General features: G+C 41.9%; 1 protein-coding gene across 1 annotated transcript in view; it reads right to left on the reverse strand.

Annotated features, from left to right (window-relative positions):
* Positions 1-18218, reverse strand: part of tgfbr1b (transforming growth factor, beta receptor 1 b) — a 65055-nt gene extending 46837 nt beyond the window's left edge. Inside the window, exon 1 of the mRNA XM_038723189.1 lies at positions 18080-18218. Within this exon, the coding sequence (XP_038579117.1) occupies positions 18080-18143 (64 nt within the window). The 5' untranslated portion in view covers positions 18144-18218. The remainder of the gene's footprint in view (positions 1-18079) is intronic.
* Between the last annotated feature and the right edge of the window lie 4578 nt (positions 18219-22796).

Below are 22796 nucleotides of genomic sequence, written 5' to 3' on the forward strand. Positions count from 1 at the left end.
AGACTGCTGACCTGACAGTTGGGCAGAAAACCATCATTGACAACCTCCACAAGGAGGGAAAGCCTCCAAAAGGTATTTTCAAAAGAAGTTGGATGTTCTCAAAGTGCTGTATCAAGGCACATTAATAGAAAGTTAAGTGGAAGGGAAAAGTGTGGAAGAAAAAGGTGCACAAGCAGCAGGGATGACCGTAGCCTGGAGAGCATTGTCAGGAAAAGTCCATTCAAATGTGTGGGGGAGCTTCACAAGGAGTGGACTGAGGCTGGAGTTACTGCATCAAGAGCCACCACACTCTGACGGGTCCTGGACATGGGCTTCAAATGTTGTACTCCTCTTGTCAAGCCGCTCCTGAACAACAAGCAACGTCAGAAGCGTCTTAAAGAAAGAAAGAACTGGTCTGTTTCTCAGTGGTCCAAAGTCCTCTTTTCTGATGAGAGCAGATTTTGCATCTCATTTGGAAACCAAGGTCCCAGAGTCTGGAGGAAGAATGGAGAGGCACACAATCCAAGATGCTTGAGAAGTCCAGTGGGAAGTTTCCACAGTCTGTGTTGGTTTGGGGAGCCATGTCATCTGCTGGTGTTGGTCCACTGTGCTTTATTAAGTCCAGAGTCAGCGCAGCCGTCTACCAGGACATTTTAGAGCACTTTATGCTTCCTTCAGCAGATGAGCTTTATGGAGATGCTGACTTCATTTTCCAGCAGGACTTGGCACCTGCCCACACTGCCAAAAGTACCAAAACCTGGTTCATTGACCATGGGATTACTGTGCTTTACTGGCCAGCAAACTGGCCTGACCTGAACCCCATAGAGAATCTATGGGGCATTGCCAAGAGAAAGATGAAAGACATGAGACCGAACAATGCAGAAGAGCTGAAGGCCGCTATTGAAGCATCCTGGTCTACCATAACACCTCCGCAGTGCCACAGGCTGATAGCACCCATGCCATGCTGCACTGAGGCAGTAATTCATGCAAAAGGGGCCCAAACCAAGTACTGAGTACATATGCTAATATATATGCAAATTTTTCGAGTTTCACCTGTAGATAATAAAAAAATAAAAATAATGCATGACCCATTACAGTAGTTTATTTTGGTGAAGCTACTAGACGTGACTTGAATGTCTTCCCAGTGAAAGGTGATGATGTGATCTTCATTAAAGATCTCTGTATCAGCTATTCGTTTTTGCTTGCTGCTGAGAAGCATCGCTGAAGCATTATGCTTAACGATTACTTAACCCCTAGTTACATCTCCAGATGTCGTCTGGCCTATCCACATTTTTTTTTTGCGTTCCTATATTTTAGTACAAGTGAAAGACTCCCTGATATGCAATGAATAAGAAAGAAAGGCCCCTTTAGGGATGAGTACTGAAACACGGTATTAAACTAAAAGAGTGGGATGGGACAGGAGTGAAAGCACACACACTAAAGGGTGCACCGATCAGGGTTTTTTGGGCCGATCACCGATTGCTGAAAGCAGTATCGGCCGATACGATCACTTGGTCCATTTGAAGCCTTTTATTTATCATGTAGCATTTTACAGTATACTGTATATTTATTTAATTAGTCCTAAAAACAATGTATTAAGTGTTAAAATTAACAAATGATAAAGTATGAAATGATACTGAATACTATACATATACTGAATGAAATGTTTATTTTATTGCCTGGAAACATGGGCAACAAATTCCACTCCTTCTGTCTTACAGACTTAAACCATAGCAGCCTTTGCCTGGTTACTGCGAACATCTTATAGCTTAACAGATATAGCTTTCCTGTGGAATAAACTACAAAAACAGAACAAACAGCATCTTTATAAATTTACTTCAACTATAAAAACTGCAACAAAAAAGGCTGTAGCCAAAACATTTAGGAGATAAAGGAGCATAGGCATCCTGAGTCGATGATAAACTCTGAAGTAGCTGCTTTTTGTTCTGGAAAGCTCAGGCAGGTTCTGTGGGCTTTAGGGGGTAGAGAGAGGAGCAAAGAGAGGGAGAGTGGGCTACAGAGAGGAGTCAAAACTGTCATCATTGAGATTTGAAAATAAGGGAAATTTAAAAATAAATGAAAGTACAATGTTAATTCCACATTATACTGTTAGTATATTGATATTACTCATAGTTACGAGGGGTATTACGATACACAAAATCCACGGTTTGGTTCAGACCTCGATTTTTGAGACACGGTTCTGTTCATATCGCGCGAGAGAGGTCATCTAGTATTACGTTAAGGGACAGGAAATGTTACATTACTGAGAGACAGTGAACGCACCTCTGCAGATGTCACTCGCTAACCTTAAGTTTCAGTTTCGATCCACCTGCGGCGCACTTGAAAAGTGAATCACGGGTGAGTTTATTAAACACTCCAACTTTATGAAACGTACTGCTTATAGAGAAAGTCAGCATACACACTTACAGGGAGAGAGAGACAGAAAGAGGCGGGGAAAGCCGGCCAGAGATGCAGGCTAGGTGTGTGCGAGTGTGGGGAGAAGAGCAGATTCAAGTAAATGAACACTAAACTAAAGGTGGAAAATGACCTAGAATAACCTCCTCTTACTAGAAATAGCCTAGAATACACAGCTACCGAGCCCACCTACCACCACCACAGTTGCTCTGTCTTACTGAGAGCTCAACAGTCCAATGAGCGGGTGTGTCGTGGTTCTGTGTCTCTGATCAGCCTTTTTAGAGACCAACGATCAAACTAGTTAAAGCCATTATCAGCCGATTACGATCAGTGACCGATCGATCGGAGCCCCCCCCCTTGGACATTGGGCTTAAAGTTCTTCTTTCAGGTAAAGGCCAGAAAACATGGCGATATGTTGCCTCCACGCAGAACAAGATGCTCTAGTTAGCAATTTGAATAAGAACTGCAACTATTTGGTTGTACCAATGCTTAAGAGGACATTTAAAACTACAACATGATGTGGATATTTTTATCATGAAACCATTTAGGGATTTAAAGTATTTTTTGGTAATACAACAGGGCTCCATGGTTGAATCAGATCAAATGATGATGAAAGTGTTCTTCACATGTATTTACTGCTAAGGGGAGCGGGAAAAAGAAAGCATCATGAAGACAATGCTAAATCCTAGCAAAACAAATATCTGCTTAAAATTGAGGAGTGGTTTTATTCAGTTGTGTGCCATCAAATAGTAGGTGGATAGGAAACAGAGAGCACAGGCATATTGAATACAAAACCACAAGAGATAATAAAATTTGACTTTGAGAGGGCTGGAACCACATCAGCACTGTGCCGTGGGAGCAACTGTTGGCCAGACACCATGTGGAAAAGGGGAAATATGTCACCAAACAACAAAGTGTTTCATTTTGCTGTAGAAGGGTGGTTTCTATAGTGACAAAATACAGCAGAAAATTAAAGCTGCAAGCAGCGTTGGGCGGGCCCTCACACTTGTAGCGCGTCCGCGTGTGAGCCGGCCGAGTTGCATATTCTGGAGTTCTGCCGGTGCGGCTGTGAATTTCCTACGCGGTTCCGACGCCGCATGAAGTTGTTATATGTCACTTCCTGTGTCCCCTGTGTGGAGCTACATAGCACTTGCCGCTATGAATATAAATCGGTATTGGCGTGTAGATGTCTGCGGGGTGGGAGAGTTATCAAGCACGTAAAGTTTGTTTCAGATGTGAGCATGTACACTGAACAATAATGTACCCAAACTATAAAATAAATTCCTTTTATATTTCCCTGCCTTGTTGTTTATGTGTACATACAGAGGAAGAATGTGAGAACAGCACACATTTCATCGTTACTGTGTGTTAGAGCATGGGAGAACAGTGGATACTTTTAATACAGCCCACACCCCTAATACTGTGTAACTATAACAAGTAGAGAACAGAAGAAAAAGATGTTCTTTCTTTACAACTGTCTGCATAGCTTATTCATATTGTGTAATGAATGAAAATAAATAGGCCTACTAGGCTCCTCTCTACTTTGACATTTAAGATTAGCTTGTTTGATCCACCTTCATACACATGTGACATTACTGTACAACTTGAGAAAGGTGAGTTGTTTTCTGCTCCAGCCTGCCTAAAAGAAAAGCGTTTTTGGGATTAAATGGACTTTATTAGCTGCTGCAGTGCAGGATGAACTCAGAACAGACCCATTTCTCACCTTATTATTCTAAATCATGCAACGAAGAAGAAGAAATGCATTTTTTATATATATATATATATATATATATATATATATATATATATATATATATATATATATATATATATATATATATATATATATATATATATATATATATATATATATATATATATATATATATATATATATATATATATATATATATATATATATATACACATACACACACACTCTTAGCAAATTCAATAGGGACCTCGCACGGTCGTGTTCAGGCCCTAATTAGTCACCATCGCACTCTCTTTTTCAACAACCACATTTTCAGACTCATCTGAAAACTGAAAAATAATTGAATCAGTCTGTACAGGACAGCGCTGAAGGCTATGCCAGTTGACTCTCAGTTTGTACCTGATGTTCTCAACATTGGAAAAGTAGGTAATATAAAAATACAGCTACCAGTTACTTTCTATTGAGCTAATGTTAAGTTACATAGCAGCCAAAAGATGCAGCCTACTGTAGAAGCGTTCCTGCTCAGCTGCGCAGTCTTAAGGGGAGGGGAGATGTTAGTAGCGCCATCAGGCTTCACTTTTCCAGCAGTTGGGGAAACAGACAGACAGACTTGGTCTTGAGAAGCTCTGTAACAGACACAGTACATTTACTGCCAGAATATTTTCCTTTGCTCGCGTTCACCGTCACTTTCTGCCGCTCGGAAAACAAACACTCGCTACATACCTCCCAATTCCTTACAGGAGTTACGCTTCTCTTATAACAGCATCTGTCACGTAGATGTTTTGTATAGAACGATAAGAGGAGGCTATCCAAGCATTGAGTGTTACCGTGCTCGCACAGTGTGCGAGTGAAAACATTTGTAGCGCATAGTTTAATGATCGTGGGAAATTGTAGTAGCGGCGGTCATGATTCAGCAGCGGCGCCCTGCCACTCCTGAATGCATATAGGGGAAACACTGCTCTTAGGCACCCAGGCCAGATGCAGTTCAGACACAGTCCAAGGCCTGGCGTGAACTACAACCTGTCTCTCTTTATTTGAAACTCAGTCTGCATGTATCCAGATCCAAAACACAAGGTCTGTACAGGTCCTGGGAGGCATGTAGTGTGCAGTCACTGAACATCTATAATTCCTCTAAATGAACCTGATGCCATTCTGGACAATCTGATTAGGGCTAAAGCTATTATTCTAAACGCTGCTGGGAGTAAGACGAGGGGAAAGAAAGTGTGAGAGAAAGAAAGCAGATTGCTGTGGCCAGGCTTTAAGTGGCTACAGCGCAGCATGGAGGAAACCCCAGGAGAGGCTTCAAATGAAAAGAGAAGATAAAGTTTAATCTAATACATCGATTTACAGCAGAGGGCAGGAGGGAAAGAGAAACGGCAAAAGACAATGGCTTCGCATTGCACAAATCAATAGCAATTCAATTCTACAACCCCTACGCAAAAACCATAAAGTCACACAAAGCTGGGCAAACACACACACACACACACACACACACACACACACACACACACACACACACACCACACACACACACCACACACACACACACACAACACACACACACACACACCACACACACACACACACACACACACACACACACACACACACACACACACACACACACACACACACACACACACACACACACACACACACACACACACACACACACACACACACACACAGCCTTGAAATGTCCAAGGCAGTAATTGAATTATCTAGCACTCTGTGCACAGGCTGTCTGCAGCATAAAGAGGAGAAGAGGGTGAAGTGCTGCAGTGGAAAACCGAGGGCCAAACCATCAAGGTCCATTCATCCAAACTCTGCTGTGAGCTTCTGTTGCCATCGCTATGTTTTGCCAGAGTTTTAATCATCATATACAAGAAATTGTATGTTTTTATGATTAGTTCTTAGGTTGAGTCAGATCCACAGAATGCTTGGTAAACTGCATTACTCCAGAGTACAGGTAGAAATGCTGCAAGTCAGCAGCGGTATGAACCAAAACAGGTTTTCTTGCAATTTAATTATAGGTCAAAAGGACGCTGAAATAACTACATCATGATGCTAGTGTTTAATGTCTGAATTCATGCTTTGTCATGGCTGTCTGCAGTCTGACGATAAGCAAACGACTTTTGAAATGCTTGTTTTCGGAATAGAATTCAGATGGATCAGGGCTATGGTAACTGTTTCATAGTATAGTACAATAGCTGAATCAAGTAGCAGACATTTTCATTTTTCCTTACCAGGTCCATTCACCTTCCTCACTTACTTATAAATATGTCAGTTTCCAACATATAGACTTTACTTGAGAACACAGAAAAAACACAGAGGTGTTATCTGGTATGATTTTAGAAGACAAGTGGATATTTAACTTAGCTGTATGAATACATTTAAGGGTATTGAAGACTTTGGCTCTACAGTCATTAACAAGCCTCCTCTGCATGCAGCACACCTGCTGCTGTGAACTTGGAAAAATCCAAAAGACAAGTTCTGTGTCTTTTCGGCGACTTTATAAAACGTACTGCTGATGTCCGAGAAAGTCAGCAGAGCAGACACTGTCAATGAAACAAAATGAAGCCTGCACACTCCAGTGAGCGTGTGGGCTCCTCCAGTACTACCAATCTACTGGAAGCTGGGACTGTACTCTAAGAGCCTATTATTCTGCTGCCAGGCATACGGTGTAGGGATGTCTGAAGCAGAGCCTCAGCAGAGCGAATGCAGGACGGCGTGGGAGTTAGTTTAGGGTTTAGATATTGCAGGAACTCTAATGTTGACAGACTGCTGAGCTCTGCAGGAGTAAACACCCGGAGTCACACCAGATGCTGCTCTGATCGGGAGCAGTTGACTTTGGATGAGCTCAGTTCATTTCGTTAACATTCGAGCATATTGTGGCAGCAAAGAAATAATACGTGGTGGTCAGTGTTGATATCGTGGTGGGCCACCATAGATAAATCAATGTAGGGGAAACATTGACAGTAATATACTCTAAGTTTGTGTTGTATTGTATTCTCTTTCCCTGTAAACAAAAACAGTGTCAGTAGCATTCTGTTTTTGCTTTGCATGACTGAGGAGACCCAATCAGGAAGCCAAATGTGAGCGTAGACTGCATCCTCCGCTTTCACCTGTGCACACTAAAACACTAGCCTTCGGATTCGCCTACGCCTACGTCTTAAAACGAAAACGTAGTAGTGTGGATGGGGCGTAAGACTCAGGGGGAGTTTTAATAGGGGCCCCCTTCCCAGTTTTACCAGTCTGCAACCACTCTGGATAAGGCAATATCATTTCAAATGAACACTGTACATTTTCAAGTACTCACATGTTCCTCTGTGTGAGTGTGGAACAAAGGCCTGTTCGAGGCTCCACAAATTTAAAAAGTTTGACATGAGGCACTTTCAATGAGAATCAAAATGTTCAGTGCTTTGCTTTCCTGAGATCTGTAAGAGCAGCGCTGTTAGACATTTCAAACGCCGTCCTGAATTAAACAACAGTCCCACCTGAGTCACCCAGCTCACATCTCAGCCTCGCTTCATCTGTAACCAGAATGCCTCTGAACTTGACAAACCTTTTGAGGAACACGTCTCCCCTGTATATGAAGCTACTGTCAAGTAAGTCTTTGCCAATAAGGACAAATAACAAACTGGCAGATTTTGGTTTTTTTTTTTTTTAAATATAAAAACACAAGCAGATAAAAGACAGAACTTCAGACACGTCTCTCCAAACATAGAAATAAAAGCAATCTGTGAGGCCAATTATGAAAGTATTTCATCATGTTTATTCAACATACCATCGATTGGTCGACTTTGACTGTCTGTAATAATTCTTTCTGTGCAAAGCCCCATCACTACACAAAAAGCACAGTGGTAGAGCCAAGGTTTTCAATACCCACGCAGCTCCAATACTCTTAAATATGTGCATACAGCTTTACTGATACAAAAGATTGTTCAGTATGAACACACGTTTCAACAGAAACAATTTACCCACGTAAGCCAGACTTTTTCAAATGCATCACTGTATTATCAGAACTTTGGTACAGAGAGAAATTAACCACAATGGAATTCAGAACATTTCTGGTCCAAGAATAAGTGGCCTAACTAAGAAGAGGGGCCCTTTGCCACAGATTAGCCCAACACCAATTATTTAGTAATGAGAACCAAGAGCATCGATGGAGAACCAAACGAATTAGAAGCCCATTCGATAAAATCAATCATAAAACCATCAATAACCATCTCTACTCCCAAAGAAATGGCAGTAAAAGGCTGTAAGAATCTTTGTTACTTTGGATCTCTGACACACGGTGTCCTTGTTCTGATTCATTGACTTTATTATTTATAAAGATTAAACAGAACAATTAACTTTAATCTTGTTGTTATTTGATAACCACCAATACATTTGGATAGAGACAAGTACATTTCTGACCCACGTGCCCGACTGGGCAAATGAAAGAGAACATCCAGCTTGAAAGTGGTGGTCAAATAATTGCTGTGGGACACTGGGCCCTTGTGTTTCACTGATGGACTGTATCCTATGTGCATCATTTGCAGAGTATCCAGGATGAAGGTCTTAATGACAAAAACATAATCATTTAGTAAAAATTGCAGCTCCTCATCTAATTCACCCAAGGAGTGCTATTAGTCGTATGTGCAGTCACATGGACAACACTTCTCTTCTCACCCCAGTCATGCGCTAAATTAATTACCTTTACCACCATGGCAAACACAATCTCTTTGCTCTCCAATGTGGCATTATGCTTATAAACCCTGTTGTTGTTATTTTCTATTTTAATGTCCCTGGGGTAAACAGGATTAAGCAAAACTTAAAAAAAAAAAAAAAGTATAAGCAAGTATAAACTTATCTCGCCGATGCAACTACTTCATTTACCCAAAGTATACAACAGTGTGACCCAGCAGGCTACACAGAAATATCACAACACATTTATGTTTAACATAATTTCGCTTACGCTCAAGGTCAGAAGGAAAGCTATAATATACCAACACACATCAATGGGTCTACATGTTCCTGTCCACATGTTGCCCTACCCCCACTCCATTCCGTCAATCTTCCTGTCTGTCTGACTTGACTCCCCCTTATTCAGTGGGCCCTTTCAGCTCCCACAGTCATTTCCATAGGTCATGGCCCCACCCGCACTATCCACCCACCCCCATATATCCATCCAGCCCCATTAAGGTAAGCTTTTGTCCATACCACATGTGTTCTCTTTATGCATGTGTGTGTTGGGCAAAGGAGCTCACTGCCCCAGACCCGAGTGAACCCAGTTTTGAACAGGAAGCTTAGAGTGGAGAGGTAGCAAGAAATGCCTGTCAGAAGTAAAGCAACATGCCACACACAAAATCTGCATTAACTTGAGTTTCAGAAAGACAGGACATGACAGCAGTACTACTTTGATATAGAGAAATTACTATTTCTATCGATGTGTGTATGTCTGCAAATTGATTTTCTAAATAATACAGGTTATCAATGATGCAAAAATTATGTGCTGAAAATGGAGAAATTGGCCTTAGCACACTATGTCATAGCTGTTTTTACTGTGTTGCATTTGCAAAATATTTGGAGACAGTCTCTGCTGACAGCTGCATCAACTGCAACACATCCTCATGAAAACAATGTGTGCACCGTGCAACCTGTTTGTTTTACCACAAAAGAGGAAATAAAGCTGAGGCAGCTTTTTGTTCCAGCTAAACAAAGAAGAAGGTGTGGATGGCCATACAGACTGAGTACGGGAGAGGAGGGGTACATCTGTCTGAGTTGCTGAGCTTATAAATATGCAGCAGCTTGACCTAAAGGTTAGTCAGCCTGCACCCTGCCAGCTGCTCCAACCCAGGCACCGCATCCACACACAAATTTACAGAGTTCAAGGATGAGCCCTTGATCAAGGAGTCCAAACTAAATAATCACCATCGTCATCTTCCAAAAGTCCTCTTCCTCACACAGATGACAGTATGTCAGCTAGACAGGGCAAGGCTGTCTGTTGTTGCAATGAGGCTCTGCTTCCACGTCTGGCTAATCCACTACAGCAGAAAGGATACTCCGACTCATCGTTACGGCACCACAGAGGGCTTGGTTAACACCTGTTCATATGTACTTTCTCTGATCTTTCCTTCTTTCTGTTCCTTTGTGTCTTAAAGAACACTGCTTTCCTGGGTCTGCAGATCAGGAATTATCAACAGGTCAGAATCTTATGATGGAGCATTACTGATTTATTTTATTTCTTACTGACAACATGCCAGTATTTGAGGATGGACTGATATAAAACTAAACCAGTGATGGAAGTAATAGGTTTATTTTATTTATTGATCCTTACAAATGCGATTTTTTAATATTAGTAAGCAGTCAGTGAGAAAAAAAAAAAAAATGTATAGAAATCTATAAATATTTTATAGTTGCATTGTAGCCCAGAGTCATACCCTTACCATATGGACATCGCTGTTTTCATCTTCCTAAAAATATGTGCACGGGCCCTGACAAATCCCATTTCACCTGAAAACCACCTAGTACTTCTTTCGCCATCTACTCAACATAAAATATGCTGGACAGTCCCAACTGAAGGGCGGTCTCTGAAATGACTACGTCACATCCAAGGCGGAGACACACACACACACACACACACACACACACACAAACAGAGAGAAACCCTCCTGAAGGAGTGAAGCAGGGGCAGTGGAAGAGGTGGGGGTGGAGAGCACCGGAGGAAGTTAATGGAGGCCAGAAAGGAGAGTTTAAAGCAGCTGACTCACAGCTCAGTCTGGTTGGCTGCTCCGGCGCCTGGCCCCGCATTCTACGTCCACAACACGCCTGGGTCTCATTATGAAAAGGACTTAAGATCAAGCTTGATCTCAAATATGACTTACACAGAAAACTGGCTAGTACTCGTTGCCTCTGTTAGTTAATGTTAGGGTTAGCCAATCAGAGGCCAAGTGAAGGGCAGGCCTTGGTGCAAAACTGGTGTACAGTAATACCAGAAAACCACATAAAAATAGTATTTCTAGAACCTTACTTTGATGGACTTTGCGTTAGCTTTATGAATTTACGTGTTCGGCTTGGTGTAAACCCACTATTTAGTCCACTGAATAATACGTGTTGTCTGGCTTCAGTCTCTTCTACCATCGCAGCAATGTCGTCTTCCAAAAAGTTTGCTTTTCTTGTTTGGTCCATGGCAATTGTTGCTTGAAATGTGTGTCTTCACTTCATAAACAGCAACATCTCTGGACAGCTGTTGACAGGAAATTTAGTGCAGCAAAATATCCGTTTGTCACCTATTAAGATTTGTTGTTCTTATATAATGTGTACTTGCGGCTCTATAAAATCATAATTTGATGTTTAAATGTCACGCATTTCTCAGCCAGGTCTGTAACATGACCCACGTCTAAACCCTCACACAACTAACTGATCTTAGCGTGGTTCTGTTTCTGACCTAGCTGAGACCTCTATGTCTCTAGTCATTTATTTTCCTATCCCGGTAACACAAATGTATGACTTGTTTGTGCACAGCGTTCCAACCGTTGACATACACCTGTCAAAGGTCAGGTCACCGGCAGGTGAGAGTTCTTTGTGTGTCTACACGAGTTCCACATCCTGTCTGAAACAGCTGTGACCTCTGTTCTGCTTTTGTAGAAGACGCTTGCACTGATACAGTAGTGCGTCATACTCTTGACAGAAGGCACTGCCTCTGTGTCCAGTGTGATCTCCTTGCAAGAGTAATAAAATATTCAGACATTATTGGTCATTTATTCTTTATTTCATGTAGTTGTTGTATGTGGACACTTTTCATTTACACTTTTGTTCAATATGGTCACAATTCATCCCTGACCACCTCCAGAGGTGGTTTGGTCAATCAGATCACAGTCCGTCCTCACTGCATCTTTGGTGCATTTCCACCTGTACTTTCATGAGGTCAAGCGCTATTTGATTGCAATCTGATCCCCCAAAACACATTTTAATGCCTGGTGTAAAGGGGGCCAATGGCATTCTGAGAAAGTCGCTGCATTTCTTTGGAAGAAGCAAACGAGATCAGGCAAGGCAATATGGTGTGCTCTGTCTTGGTCGAAGGAGGTTAGGGCGGAGGCTTCATGTTTGAGATGCAGGTCTGTCCAGGTCTTTGGACAAACAGTGCACAAAGTCTAACTTGTGGTAGACCGGGTGTGCCATTCTTAATAATATTCATTTAATTATTGTCAGCAGTGTAGTAGTGTGGAGGTATCTATAACATCTGTAGGTAGAAAGAGTAGAAGCTGAGCTGGAACTGAGCTCCAGAGTCTACAGAGATTAACTAACTTGGAATTCGTTCCAATTCTTGTCCCAATCTGACATGAACAAGCAAAACTTTCAGCTCTCATAAACATAGAATCAGAGCTTGTGATTCCCCGGCTCCCCTATGAAGGAGAGCAGAGTGGGGGGCCATTCATTAACGCATTGGTGCCTTTGAATCCGATGGTCACTGGCATGGCTGCAACCTCTCAAATTAGTCTTGGATCCTTAGGCCGGGACAACAGGCGTCCAGGGTCACCCGCATGCCTGGCATTCTTCTACTGCTAGTATTGACAGTGGCAGCACTCTGCACCCAGAAAAACAACGCTACACAAGCATGTCACAGAAACACAGAACGGACACAGTCCCCAGCAGCTGGAGATGGGGGACTAGAACAAAAACAGGAAGTGCAAAACATTGACTTTCTGCAGTCTCCATGTAATTTTTACATTACCAAGGCAAAAAACACCACAATATCTCTTTTAAACCCTCCAGAAAAGAGGAAGCAGAAGTCCCACAGTGGCCTGCATGAAAAATCCCATGACTGCTGCCTAACTGAAAAATATTCCTTCCTTATTTGTTGGTGTTTTTCTAGGAGTGAACACTGGTTTCAACTACAGAGCACATTTAGTACAATATATGTCCCAATAAATTAGAAAAAATAAAAATTCAGAGTACACCGACATCCCTAGAGAATTCAGTAAATTTTAAAGCCTCCATTTCAAATTTCAATGACTGGCTGTCCCCAGAGGACGCTTCAACTATTCTAACCTTCCTTTGAGTGGTAGTGGAATATGACAAAATTAAGAATGCTTCAAAACACCAGTGTGCAGACTAGTATGGAGCTGTTGGACAGTATCTCCATAATGACACACAAGTATGTTTACATGCACATTAATGTCTCAGTCTTATATCTGGAACATAATCGGAAATATTTCATTTGATCCCTGAGGGGAAATGTGTTTTGTTACAGTTGCTTACGTTGCTAAACAAGGTATTAAAGAAATAGAAATAATGATATAGAAATATAAAAATAGTGTGGAAATATGTACAGTATGTGACAGAAGGATAACGAATAAATAGTAGTAATAATCACAAATGATACTGTTGTTTCAAATTTTAATATCATTAAACTGTGTTGTTAAGTTGCTGCACTTACTAACCCTTAAACTGACAGTGAGTACTGTTCAGAATCACCCAAAGTTAGCAACAGTCTCCCAGACGCAGGCGCAGCATGCAACATGGCAGAAGGCAGTGACAGCCTGCAGAGATTTTTCAGCCTATTTGAAGTCTCATGTCTGGTCGTTAGGGCGGTTAGGGATGTCATTTCAATTTTATCGATTCCAATTATGATTATTGAATACGGTTTTAAATGAATCTCAGTTCTGATTCCAATATTCTAAGCAAGGAATGATCAATGATCCGTCAGCTGTTTCTGACTCGGGTAAAAATATCAAAGGAGGATCAAGTCCATGAATATTGCTGTGAATGAGCAGATATCAATAATACATTTAACATCAAACTCAACGGTAGCAAAGAGATGTAACCCCTCCACCATAAAGCTCATCACTTCCTCCTTGCTCATCTTCCCCTTCATAGCTAAAGTGAAAGGAGTTTCTGTCCCAGAGGGGCGTCTCTGGGGACATCATGCGGTTCCCTTCAATTATAATAAGAACGGACCACAGTGAAGTTAGTTTCAAGTTGAATATTAGTTTTACGTTGGACATTCGATAGATGTCGAATTCCAACTTCAAATTAACTTCACTGTGGTGCAAAGCATTGTTCCCTCACCAAAATATTACGGTAAAGTGTGGAATTTGCAACACAATTATAAATAAATGATAGACCATAATTGTTAAAAATAGACGTTTTTCTATTGTCAAATGATAGATATCGTCATATCGCACAGCCCTATGTCAGAGCACATAAGCACTACAAGTGTTCCCTGCTCGCGCTGCTGCAGAGTGGAGTGGCCTAAGGCCCGCCTGAGCAAGAGCTGTTCTCTTGTATATTTATTAATTCTGAACAGAGCCCGACCAGTATGGGTTCTGGGGGGCCAATGGCGATTAAATTGAAAAGGAGACAATTTACATGCCGAAAAAAAATATTTTGGAATGTTTTGGGATTGCAACGTCACAGTCAGCATATATTAATTTTAATATACGCCGCCATAACGTTGCCGCCAGAAGATGTTCATTCCATGCACGCGCCGCCAAGTCCCCTCCGTTCTCCCGTCTACAGTCCAAATCACTCCCATTTAAAAATCCACACGGTCTGGCTGCCACAGCAGGGTATTCTGCTCCTTGTCCTTCTCTTGATAATCCTTGCTTTGGCACTATCCACTCACCATAACAGTCATGACTTAAGTTAAACAGCTGTTCCCATTACTGGGGCGGGGGGGCGCCGCCGTCAAGCAAACATATTTCTTAAACGATTCAGCGATAAATTAATCTGTAGAAGCTTTGAGTAAAATCGTTAGCTGCAGCTCGACATCTACAATCACGTCTGTCAGTAGCCTAGCCTCCACTACTCACCTACTGTAACATTAAACATACTGCTGTGACCTGGGAGGAAAACCAGTTAAAAACGCGAGGGTTAGTGAGCATGATTCATGAATGCTTTCAGGAGAGGAGAAGTGATGAGGCCTATTTTTATTATTTAAGTCATGTATTTCACGTAAAAAATGACCAACTCACCGGTAACAGTTACACTCCGTTGTTTTTTCTGCATGCTCCAGAAGACTCCGCTTGGCTGACTGCTTTGCTTTGTGGTGGATGTGTAGCACTGTTTTGAACAGGGAGTTGCAGAGCACCTTCTGGTGAAACTATGCAACACTCACGCATGACATGATTAAGGGATCTGCCATTGCTTTTATGTTGTTTACCAGCTGCTGGAAAAGTTAACGGGGTTATCGTGTTGTAGATGATGTCAGACAGTTTCAGTGACATCGCCTGCCCACGTTGAGGGTGTACACTACAACACATCAGCTCAATATAGCATCTCCGTATCAGTTAAACAGAAAGAGGAATGCCTGTATATTTGACTGTGCTGGAGGCCATACTGTCGGGATTTACCATAATACTGTGATACCGCCGAAGCCTAGTAACAACCCTGAAGAAAGAACAGCTGAGATAACATCCTAAACGGATCCCCCATGTCCTCTGTTGTCAGGGACAGTCAGGATTGATTTGGAGTCTCCCTTGACAGTGGCTTGCATCTGACTCAGAGTGCTGACACGACACTCACCCTTTATACCAGCCACTCCAGCTAAATATGGCCCATTTACTTACTACGCCTAAAAAGGGTGCAGGGGGAGAAGCACAAGACTCAGAGCAGACAAATTAAACTGGAGGGCTGAGGGGGAGAAACAAGTGACAGAGCATGAGAACAGAGCCTATTAGATGGGAGGATGACTGCGGCTGGAAGAATGAGGAGAGTAATAGTGACACCACCTAATTCAGCCCACTGCCAGCACTTGGATGGGTAAAGATGCTTTTGTTTGTGTAGTACACTGCTGTACGTGAATGCCTCTAATACAAGTGTGTGTGCTGCAGGGGTGTGGTCCTGAACACTCAACAGAAACAGGACATGATTAGATGTCAATGAAGGTGCTCTCTGGTTAAATCATAGCCATCATTTTGTGAATGTATATAAAATCTAATATACAGCCTTGATATTCATGTCACTCACAGAACCTCTGAAATGTGCGCTGGTGCACCCGTTCCTTTTTCTAATCTGTGGGTCATATTATCTGCATCTAAAATACTGAATTCTATTCTGATGTAAATGATGCGGCTCTGGCCATGGACCCACGCCATGACAATCCTATTGCTGGACAAAGAGAATGGAATTCCCTCCCTTCTTGTGTGTCCCTGAGCCAACATATCAATTTAATAACCAGCCTGCATTGGAGGCAGGGATGGGGTAAATATAAGGACAACACCCTGCTTTTGGCATGGGGAGGTTCTGATGAGATCTTTATATATGCCGTTTGAAAATCATGCCCCTACACTCATGATGTGGCTCTCTCTCTCCCTCTCGCTCTACACAAAGGAATGTCACACAAAGGAAACGCATGAGTCTGCCAGTCAGTAAGAAAAAACCCATCCACTACCTATGAGAAAAGCCTTTTAATTTGCAATACGCTGCCCAATGGAAACACTAACAGTTCCGCTGCAAAATAAAAATCTCATCGTTAACAACAGCAAGCATGAATGGTAGCGGCGGTGGTGACTGGTATCAGTGGCTTCCTCTAATGAGGAGCTATAAACGTCAAATCCAATTCACAAATCTAGCCGGGTAATTCAATACTGTAGAGCTTATGGGTAAGCATAAACACCCCATTACACATGACTCAAGATTCTTCCGTGCAGATTTAGGAGAGTCCCGTTATTCGGCATTAATGAATGACATCTAACAGGTTTTCTTAAATAAATAAATAAATAATATATATATAAAATAAAAATCAACTGCTGTCTTCTTCCACACAACTATCACTGCACAGCTATTTTCATAGTCGACTTTTAGTAAAATGATGTGCCGATCAGAAATGTATATGCCAAATGCACCAGAAGAGTAAAATGACTCGCTTAAGACATCGATAGTACTACGCAGGATTAAATTGGTATATTCTGAATGGAGTTTGGCACACTGTTAAACTGTTTGGAAGAGGAAGTGCTGAAGAAACTGTTTCTAATATTTTGACATCCAGCTGTTTAACCGTAGTGGGGCAAACCCGCTATATGCCACAATTCTAAACTATGAAGACTAAAGTCATCACCTATCACACGAAAAACTCCCAGACCCTGACAGTCGTGACGGTGTCTGTATTCTTAAGTTACAGAGAAACACAAAAATGTCCAAACACAGCGTGTTAGTTCAACAGCGGTATGGCCGTAGCTAACAGCTAGCAGGCTAACGTGATGCGGAGTATGTGTCACATAGCAAGTTAAAGTCCCAGTGAACGCTCTTTGCAGCATATTACTAACCAGAAAGAGGGTAGCAAGCTAGAGACAAAATCTACCAGGCTGGAAAACAAATATTAGCTCGAGAAATAACGTGAAGTCAGGAATTTAATTGCCCACTTTACTTAAAGACTCCAAACATCTGTTAACTTAACCCAAGCCAAGAACGTTATTGTCACAGCATCTGAGATGAGAAAACAGCAACCGAGGAACAAACATTACAGGAAACAAGACAAGCATTCAGCCTGAGGCAACAAACTTATGCAGTTCAATTATGTGCTCCACAAAACTACTAGGGGACAGGCTCCACTCACAAGGTAAATGAACAACCACTGCTTGACAAAAAGCAAACATCAACTCAGTGATGCTGCCAACTTTGTATATACGAAACTGAGGACTATTGAACGGACTCCGGTGCTTTTTGTTGGCAAAGTAGAATCCAAAAGCTGTGACCAAAACCTAGCCAAAGAGGGGCCAGCTTTGATCCTGAGCTATAGCCGTCGGTCCTTTTAAACCCAATGTGACTTTTAGCTCCCTGCTCCTTTTTTTCCCAGACAATAAACATTCCTCAGACAGGGAGCAGGAGGCTGGCCGCCGACCCTGCGCCATCTTAGTTAGACACACACTGCTTCTTCAGGCTTCTTGAACAAAGACCTTTTCTAGCGGAACTGTCCTGACCCGACAGTGTAACTTTTGTGAAGCACAAAACACAACTCTCTATTGTACATCTGAGGGCACTCACCGTTTTTTTCTTGTATCCTTGTCCAGAACAGGAGGACGACCAGAAGGCATGGTACTGCATCCATCGTGGCTCCGGACCAGACTGCCAGCCGACAGCTAACTTCTCCCAGCACTGAGGAAGGTACACGCTGATTGGCTGATAGAGCCACAAGTTCCGCCTCTTCAGCGCTTGCTCGGGGAAGGGTGATGCTGATTGGTGGAGAAACCTGCCACACCCCGCCCCACTGGAGCAACTCTTCCACTGCTGTAAACAAACACTGTTGCTATTTACTATAACGACAAAATATAACATTTTCAAGTTACACTCATATTACTTCTATAATAAGAAAATTTGATGAATAACAAGTTCTATTATAATCGTTTAACAACCACCTTATAAAGAAAACGTATAACTCCTATAACAGCCTGAACATGTAGGAAAACACCTATATAGTCACTGGCTAAACATATGGGATACGTATGATCGCGCTGCACATCTCTTACACAGCCTAGTTTTAAATAAAATCCTCTACAGAAAAGTACGTCTTTGTGAGAAGAAAACAGTATTTTATGCTAGAGGAAGACAGAGAGGAAGGTGACACTCGTGATTTTGTCAGACAGAAAGAACGTGTCACAGTGGCTCTGACTGAGGGAACATAATAACAACTTCAGAAAAAGAGATAACATTCATACTGCTGCCACTCACTCACAGATAAGATATCCTCAATGACATGCTGTGGCTAGACCCATGTGCATCGTCCATATGTCACTTTTTCACACACTCTCACACACACACACACACACACACACACACACACACATCCCTCGGAAATTGTTCTAAAGCCCATAACCCTTCCTTTGTCTTGTTCACATTTAGTCCATCTCTAGAGTAGACACACACACACACACACACGCACACACTTGACCTAGCCCCCATTCCCCCTCCTTCTAATGCACACACACACATACACACTCAAACACACACTCCCGAGTCCATGGAGAGTGTGACAGAGATTAATGACGGCCTATTATTTGATGTCCAACTGAGCCCTGCACGGGCCGCATGCACACACACACAAACACACATACGCACATGCGCGTGTACACTCTTCTGCATATTTGTTGTAGTTAAGCCTAAAGAGATGGAGCATTATAGTGCTGGTCAAACTAATGGAGCAACATATGCATTGATGATTCACATGATGCAAAAAGATAAAATATGTAGGATCTTATTTAAAACCCTAAATGTTATATTCACTTAAACAGATGTTGCTAAATGTAGATGCACCTCTGACAGCCAACCCCTCTAAAACACACACACACACACACACACACACACACACACACACACACGCACACAAACAAATACACACACTCACACACAAAGGCACCACCTGCTCTTAGCAGTAATCAAATCTGTTCATATTTTAGTGCTTGTACCTGTCTCATTTGCATTTACAATTTTGGCATTTGGCTGAAGCATTCATCCAGAGTGACTTGCAATATATGGAGCAGTAGAAAAAGCTCAGATTGTTAATCACAAAATTACAAGCAACCAACGGTGAGTAGTTTAAAGGTCAGTGACGATATTGCTATGAACAGAGAATGATGTTACAAAAAAATAGGTGTAAGGAAAAGAAGTGAAGGACAGAGACAGAACAAGTTTTTTTCTCAGAACAAAATCAATGATTGGAGATTCAGTGGGGGAGGTAAATATGCCTTTAGTAAATACATTTTCACCCCCTCTTCGGTTTTGTCTGGAGGGGGAAGGTCAAAGGTCTCTCTATCATTGGGAAGGACAGGGGAGAGCACAGATGACTAAAGCTCTGCTTCATTAGTCATTTTAATCTGTCCTCATTCACTTCCCCTTGGCACTTTCCTTCAGGAGAATCTCTGCTACCATTTTAAGAGCTGTTCCATTATTTTTATTTTATTTTATATACCTCAGCTCAACATACTGAGACACAGGCTTCAACTGGCCAAGTGTGTGAGTTAACAACAGTGTAGCCCAGAAAGCAGTGGTGGCTCCTGACAAATCTCTCAGGGGGGGCAATTGTTTCGATGATGGCTAAGGTAACCAGTTCAATGGTCTATGTCTGCTATAAGACAAGGATTGTTCCTTAGGCTACATGCTGTACAGTATTTGTGGACAGCTACATCCTGGAGTTCATTTTCAATGTCTACAATGAATGAACAGTCCACAGTGAAGATCAGTTCACCCTCAAAGACCTTAAGATTTAAAGGCAACTACTTTAGCAATAATGAAAAAAAGAATGACTTTCACAATCATCCAATTGAGCTGTGACAAAACTTTTTATTTAGGTACAACAAATCCAGAATAATGAGCGGTGGCACTGGGGCTCATAATGTGCAAGGAATAAAATTATTTATTCCTTGCACATTAGTCTTAAGAAGACTACGCATGTGTGCTGACTCAGCAGGGATTTTTTTTAAATTAGAAAAGTAGATCTACAGGAGAAAACATGTTTAAAAGCAATAGCTGCAGAATGCCTGAGAGCCTGCCGTCTGAATATTGTTTTTCCTTTTATATAGATAAACCATAAATTGGTGCCGAAATTTTCACCAGAATGCAGGAAATTAAGTCTTTAATGCATGAAACTTCCTGGGGGAGAACCCCCAGTCCCTCTTCTTAATTTGTCCCCTCCACCATTAAAACTAAACCAATGCTTTTGCCTTTCAGGAAAATTACCTCATATATTCAATGCAAGAAAACAGTCTCTGGGTTGAAACACAGTTTATGGGGGGGGACACATTCCCAGATCCCAGGTTGGGTTTGGTCTCCCAGTTTAGGCTATGATGTGGAGGTTGACAAGACTATATGGAGGCTGATCACATTTCTTCGTTATTGACCATGATTATTGTCTTGGCTGTTCATCTATAATGCTACAATTATGAGTTCGGCTGCTGGGGGGGCAAATTTCAAATCTCACCTAGGGCTGCTACACTGTCAGAGCCTGTGCATATGTAACGGGGTAGACCTGTATCAGCCAATTTTGAGTGCAGTGGTAGTGTGAGGGATGAGCACTTAGAGTGAGCTGCCAGTGTAGAGCCACCGCTACTTAGTAGAGTTACCAGAGGCCCAAGCAGTGAGGCTACAACCGACCAGCCTGTGACCAACAGCAGACCCGTTCCTGTTGTGTTTGGCTTCGCCCACGCAGGAAGACGAAGTTGAGCACACCCAGCCATGACAAACTGCAGTTCCGTTTAACTAACAGTTTCCCCCATTTGAACTCTCGTTTTAACTATCTTAGCCTCAGTCTTGTTTTAACCCTTTGCATGTCTATTTTATACAAATAAATTTGGAGGTTATATTTTGTACAGCGTGTTCTATTGTTGCCTGCTTATTTTATACACTAGTTGGTCAATTGGGAACTAGTTTGGGGGTGTTACACATAGACTATATATAAAAAGGGCCTGTGTAACCAAGCAAATCCGACACAATTTAGACAGTGGGGGCAGGGCTGGCGGAGTGGGGGGCGAGGACGGATGGGTGTAGCGGTAGCGATGTAAATGCCTGTTGCCTATTTGTATTTCTAGTATGTTATTCTAGGTCATTTTCCACCTTATTTTAGTGTTTATTCACTACTAGAATCTGCCCCCTTTCTCTTCACTTGTCTTTTCCCCACACTCTCTCTCTCTGCATAGCTAGCAGCTTGCTCCACCTCTTTCTGTGTCTCCCTGCAGGAGTATCGGCCCTGCTCATTTTCTCCATCAGCAGTATCCTTTTAAAGTCGCTGTGTTTAATAAACTCACCTGCTATTCCGTTTGCAAGTGCGCAGCATCGAAACCAGCGTAGTACTGACTGACATCTGCAACGGCACGTTCACTGTCGCTCTGTAATCTAAAATCTCTACCTTGTCCGCGTATAACGTTAGGCTACATCAGATTAGATGTCGTTCTGTGTTTCTCTGCAAAATTCTAAAATGGGTCGCCAAATATACTTGGGTAGCTGTTAATATACCTGTGTATACATGGAAACACACACGACCAGCTGTTTTGAAGCGTTTCTGGTGTATTTTTGACGTCAGACAGATTATCACTTGTCTGTTGCAAACTGATAATATTCCAAATTAAAAAATGCATCAAGGAGGACACAAACAGCAAATGGTGGTGGAAATCAGTGTGGATTAATTGGACGGCAAAGATCATCAGTCGGCTCACCATTTTGGTCCAGACTGAAATATCTCAACAACTATTGGGTGGATTGCCATGAGATTTGGCACATACATTCTTGGTGCACAGGGAATCAGAATCAGCTTTACTGCCAGGTATGTGTACACATACGAGGAATTTGACTCAGGATTGTACATTGCTCATGATGTGCTTACTCATACAAAAATACCATAACACAATAATAAAATCAGACACAAGCTACAGTATAGACAACACTAATATACACACTATGAACAAAACAATATAGACATATTGACAGATAGTGCAGTGATCAGAGTACAAAGGATGCAAGAGTAAACTATTATTCTCATTATGTACATATGATATACAGGTACACATACATGCATACATGTACACAGTGTGATGGAGCATAGTGCAAAGGATGCTGGAAAAAATAAATAAGACCTATGACCTTATGACACCTGAGGTAGGTGTACTGGTATACAGTATATACAATATGACATAGTATGCACAGCACTGAAATAGAGAATGGTGAATAAATATATATAAATATTGCACAGGAATTGTACCTGAGAGTGAGTCAG

The sequence above is a fragment of the Micropterus salmoides genome, unplaced genomic scaffold (assembly GCF_014851395.1).
Source record: "Micropterus salmoides isolate LMB-PRFRI ecotype aquatic unplaced genomic scaffold, ASM1485139v1 Ms_hic_scaffold_1, whole genome shotgun sequence".
NCBI classification, from domain to species: domain Eukaryota; kingdom Metazoa; phylum Chordata; class Actinopteri; order Centrarchiformes; family Centrarchidae; genus Micropterus; species Micropterus salmoides.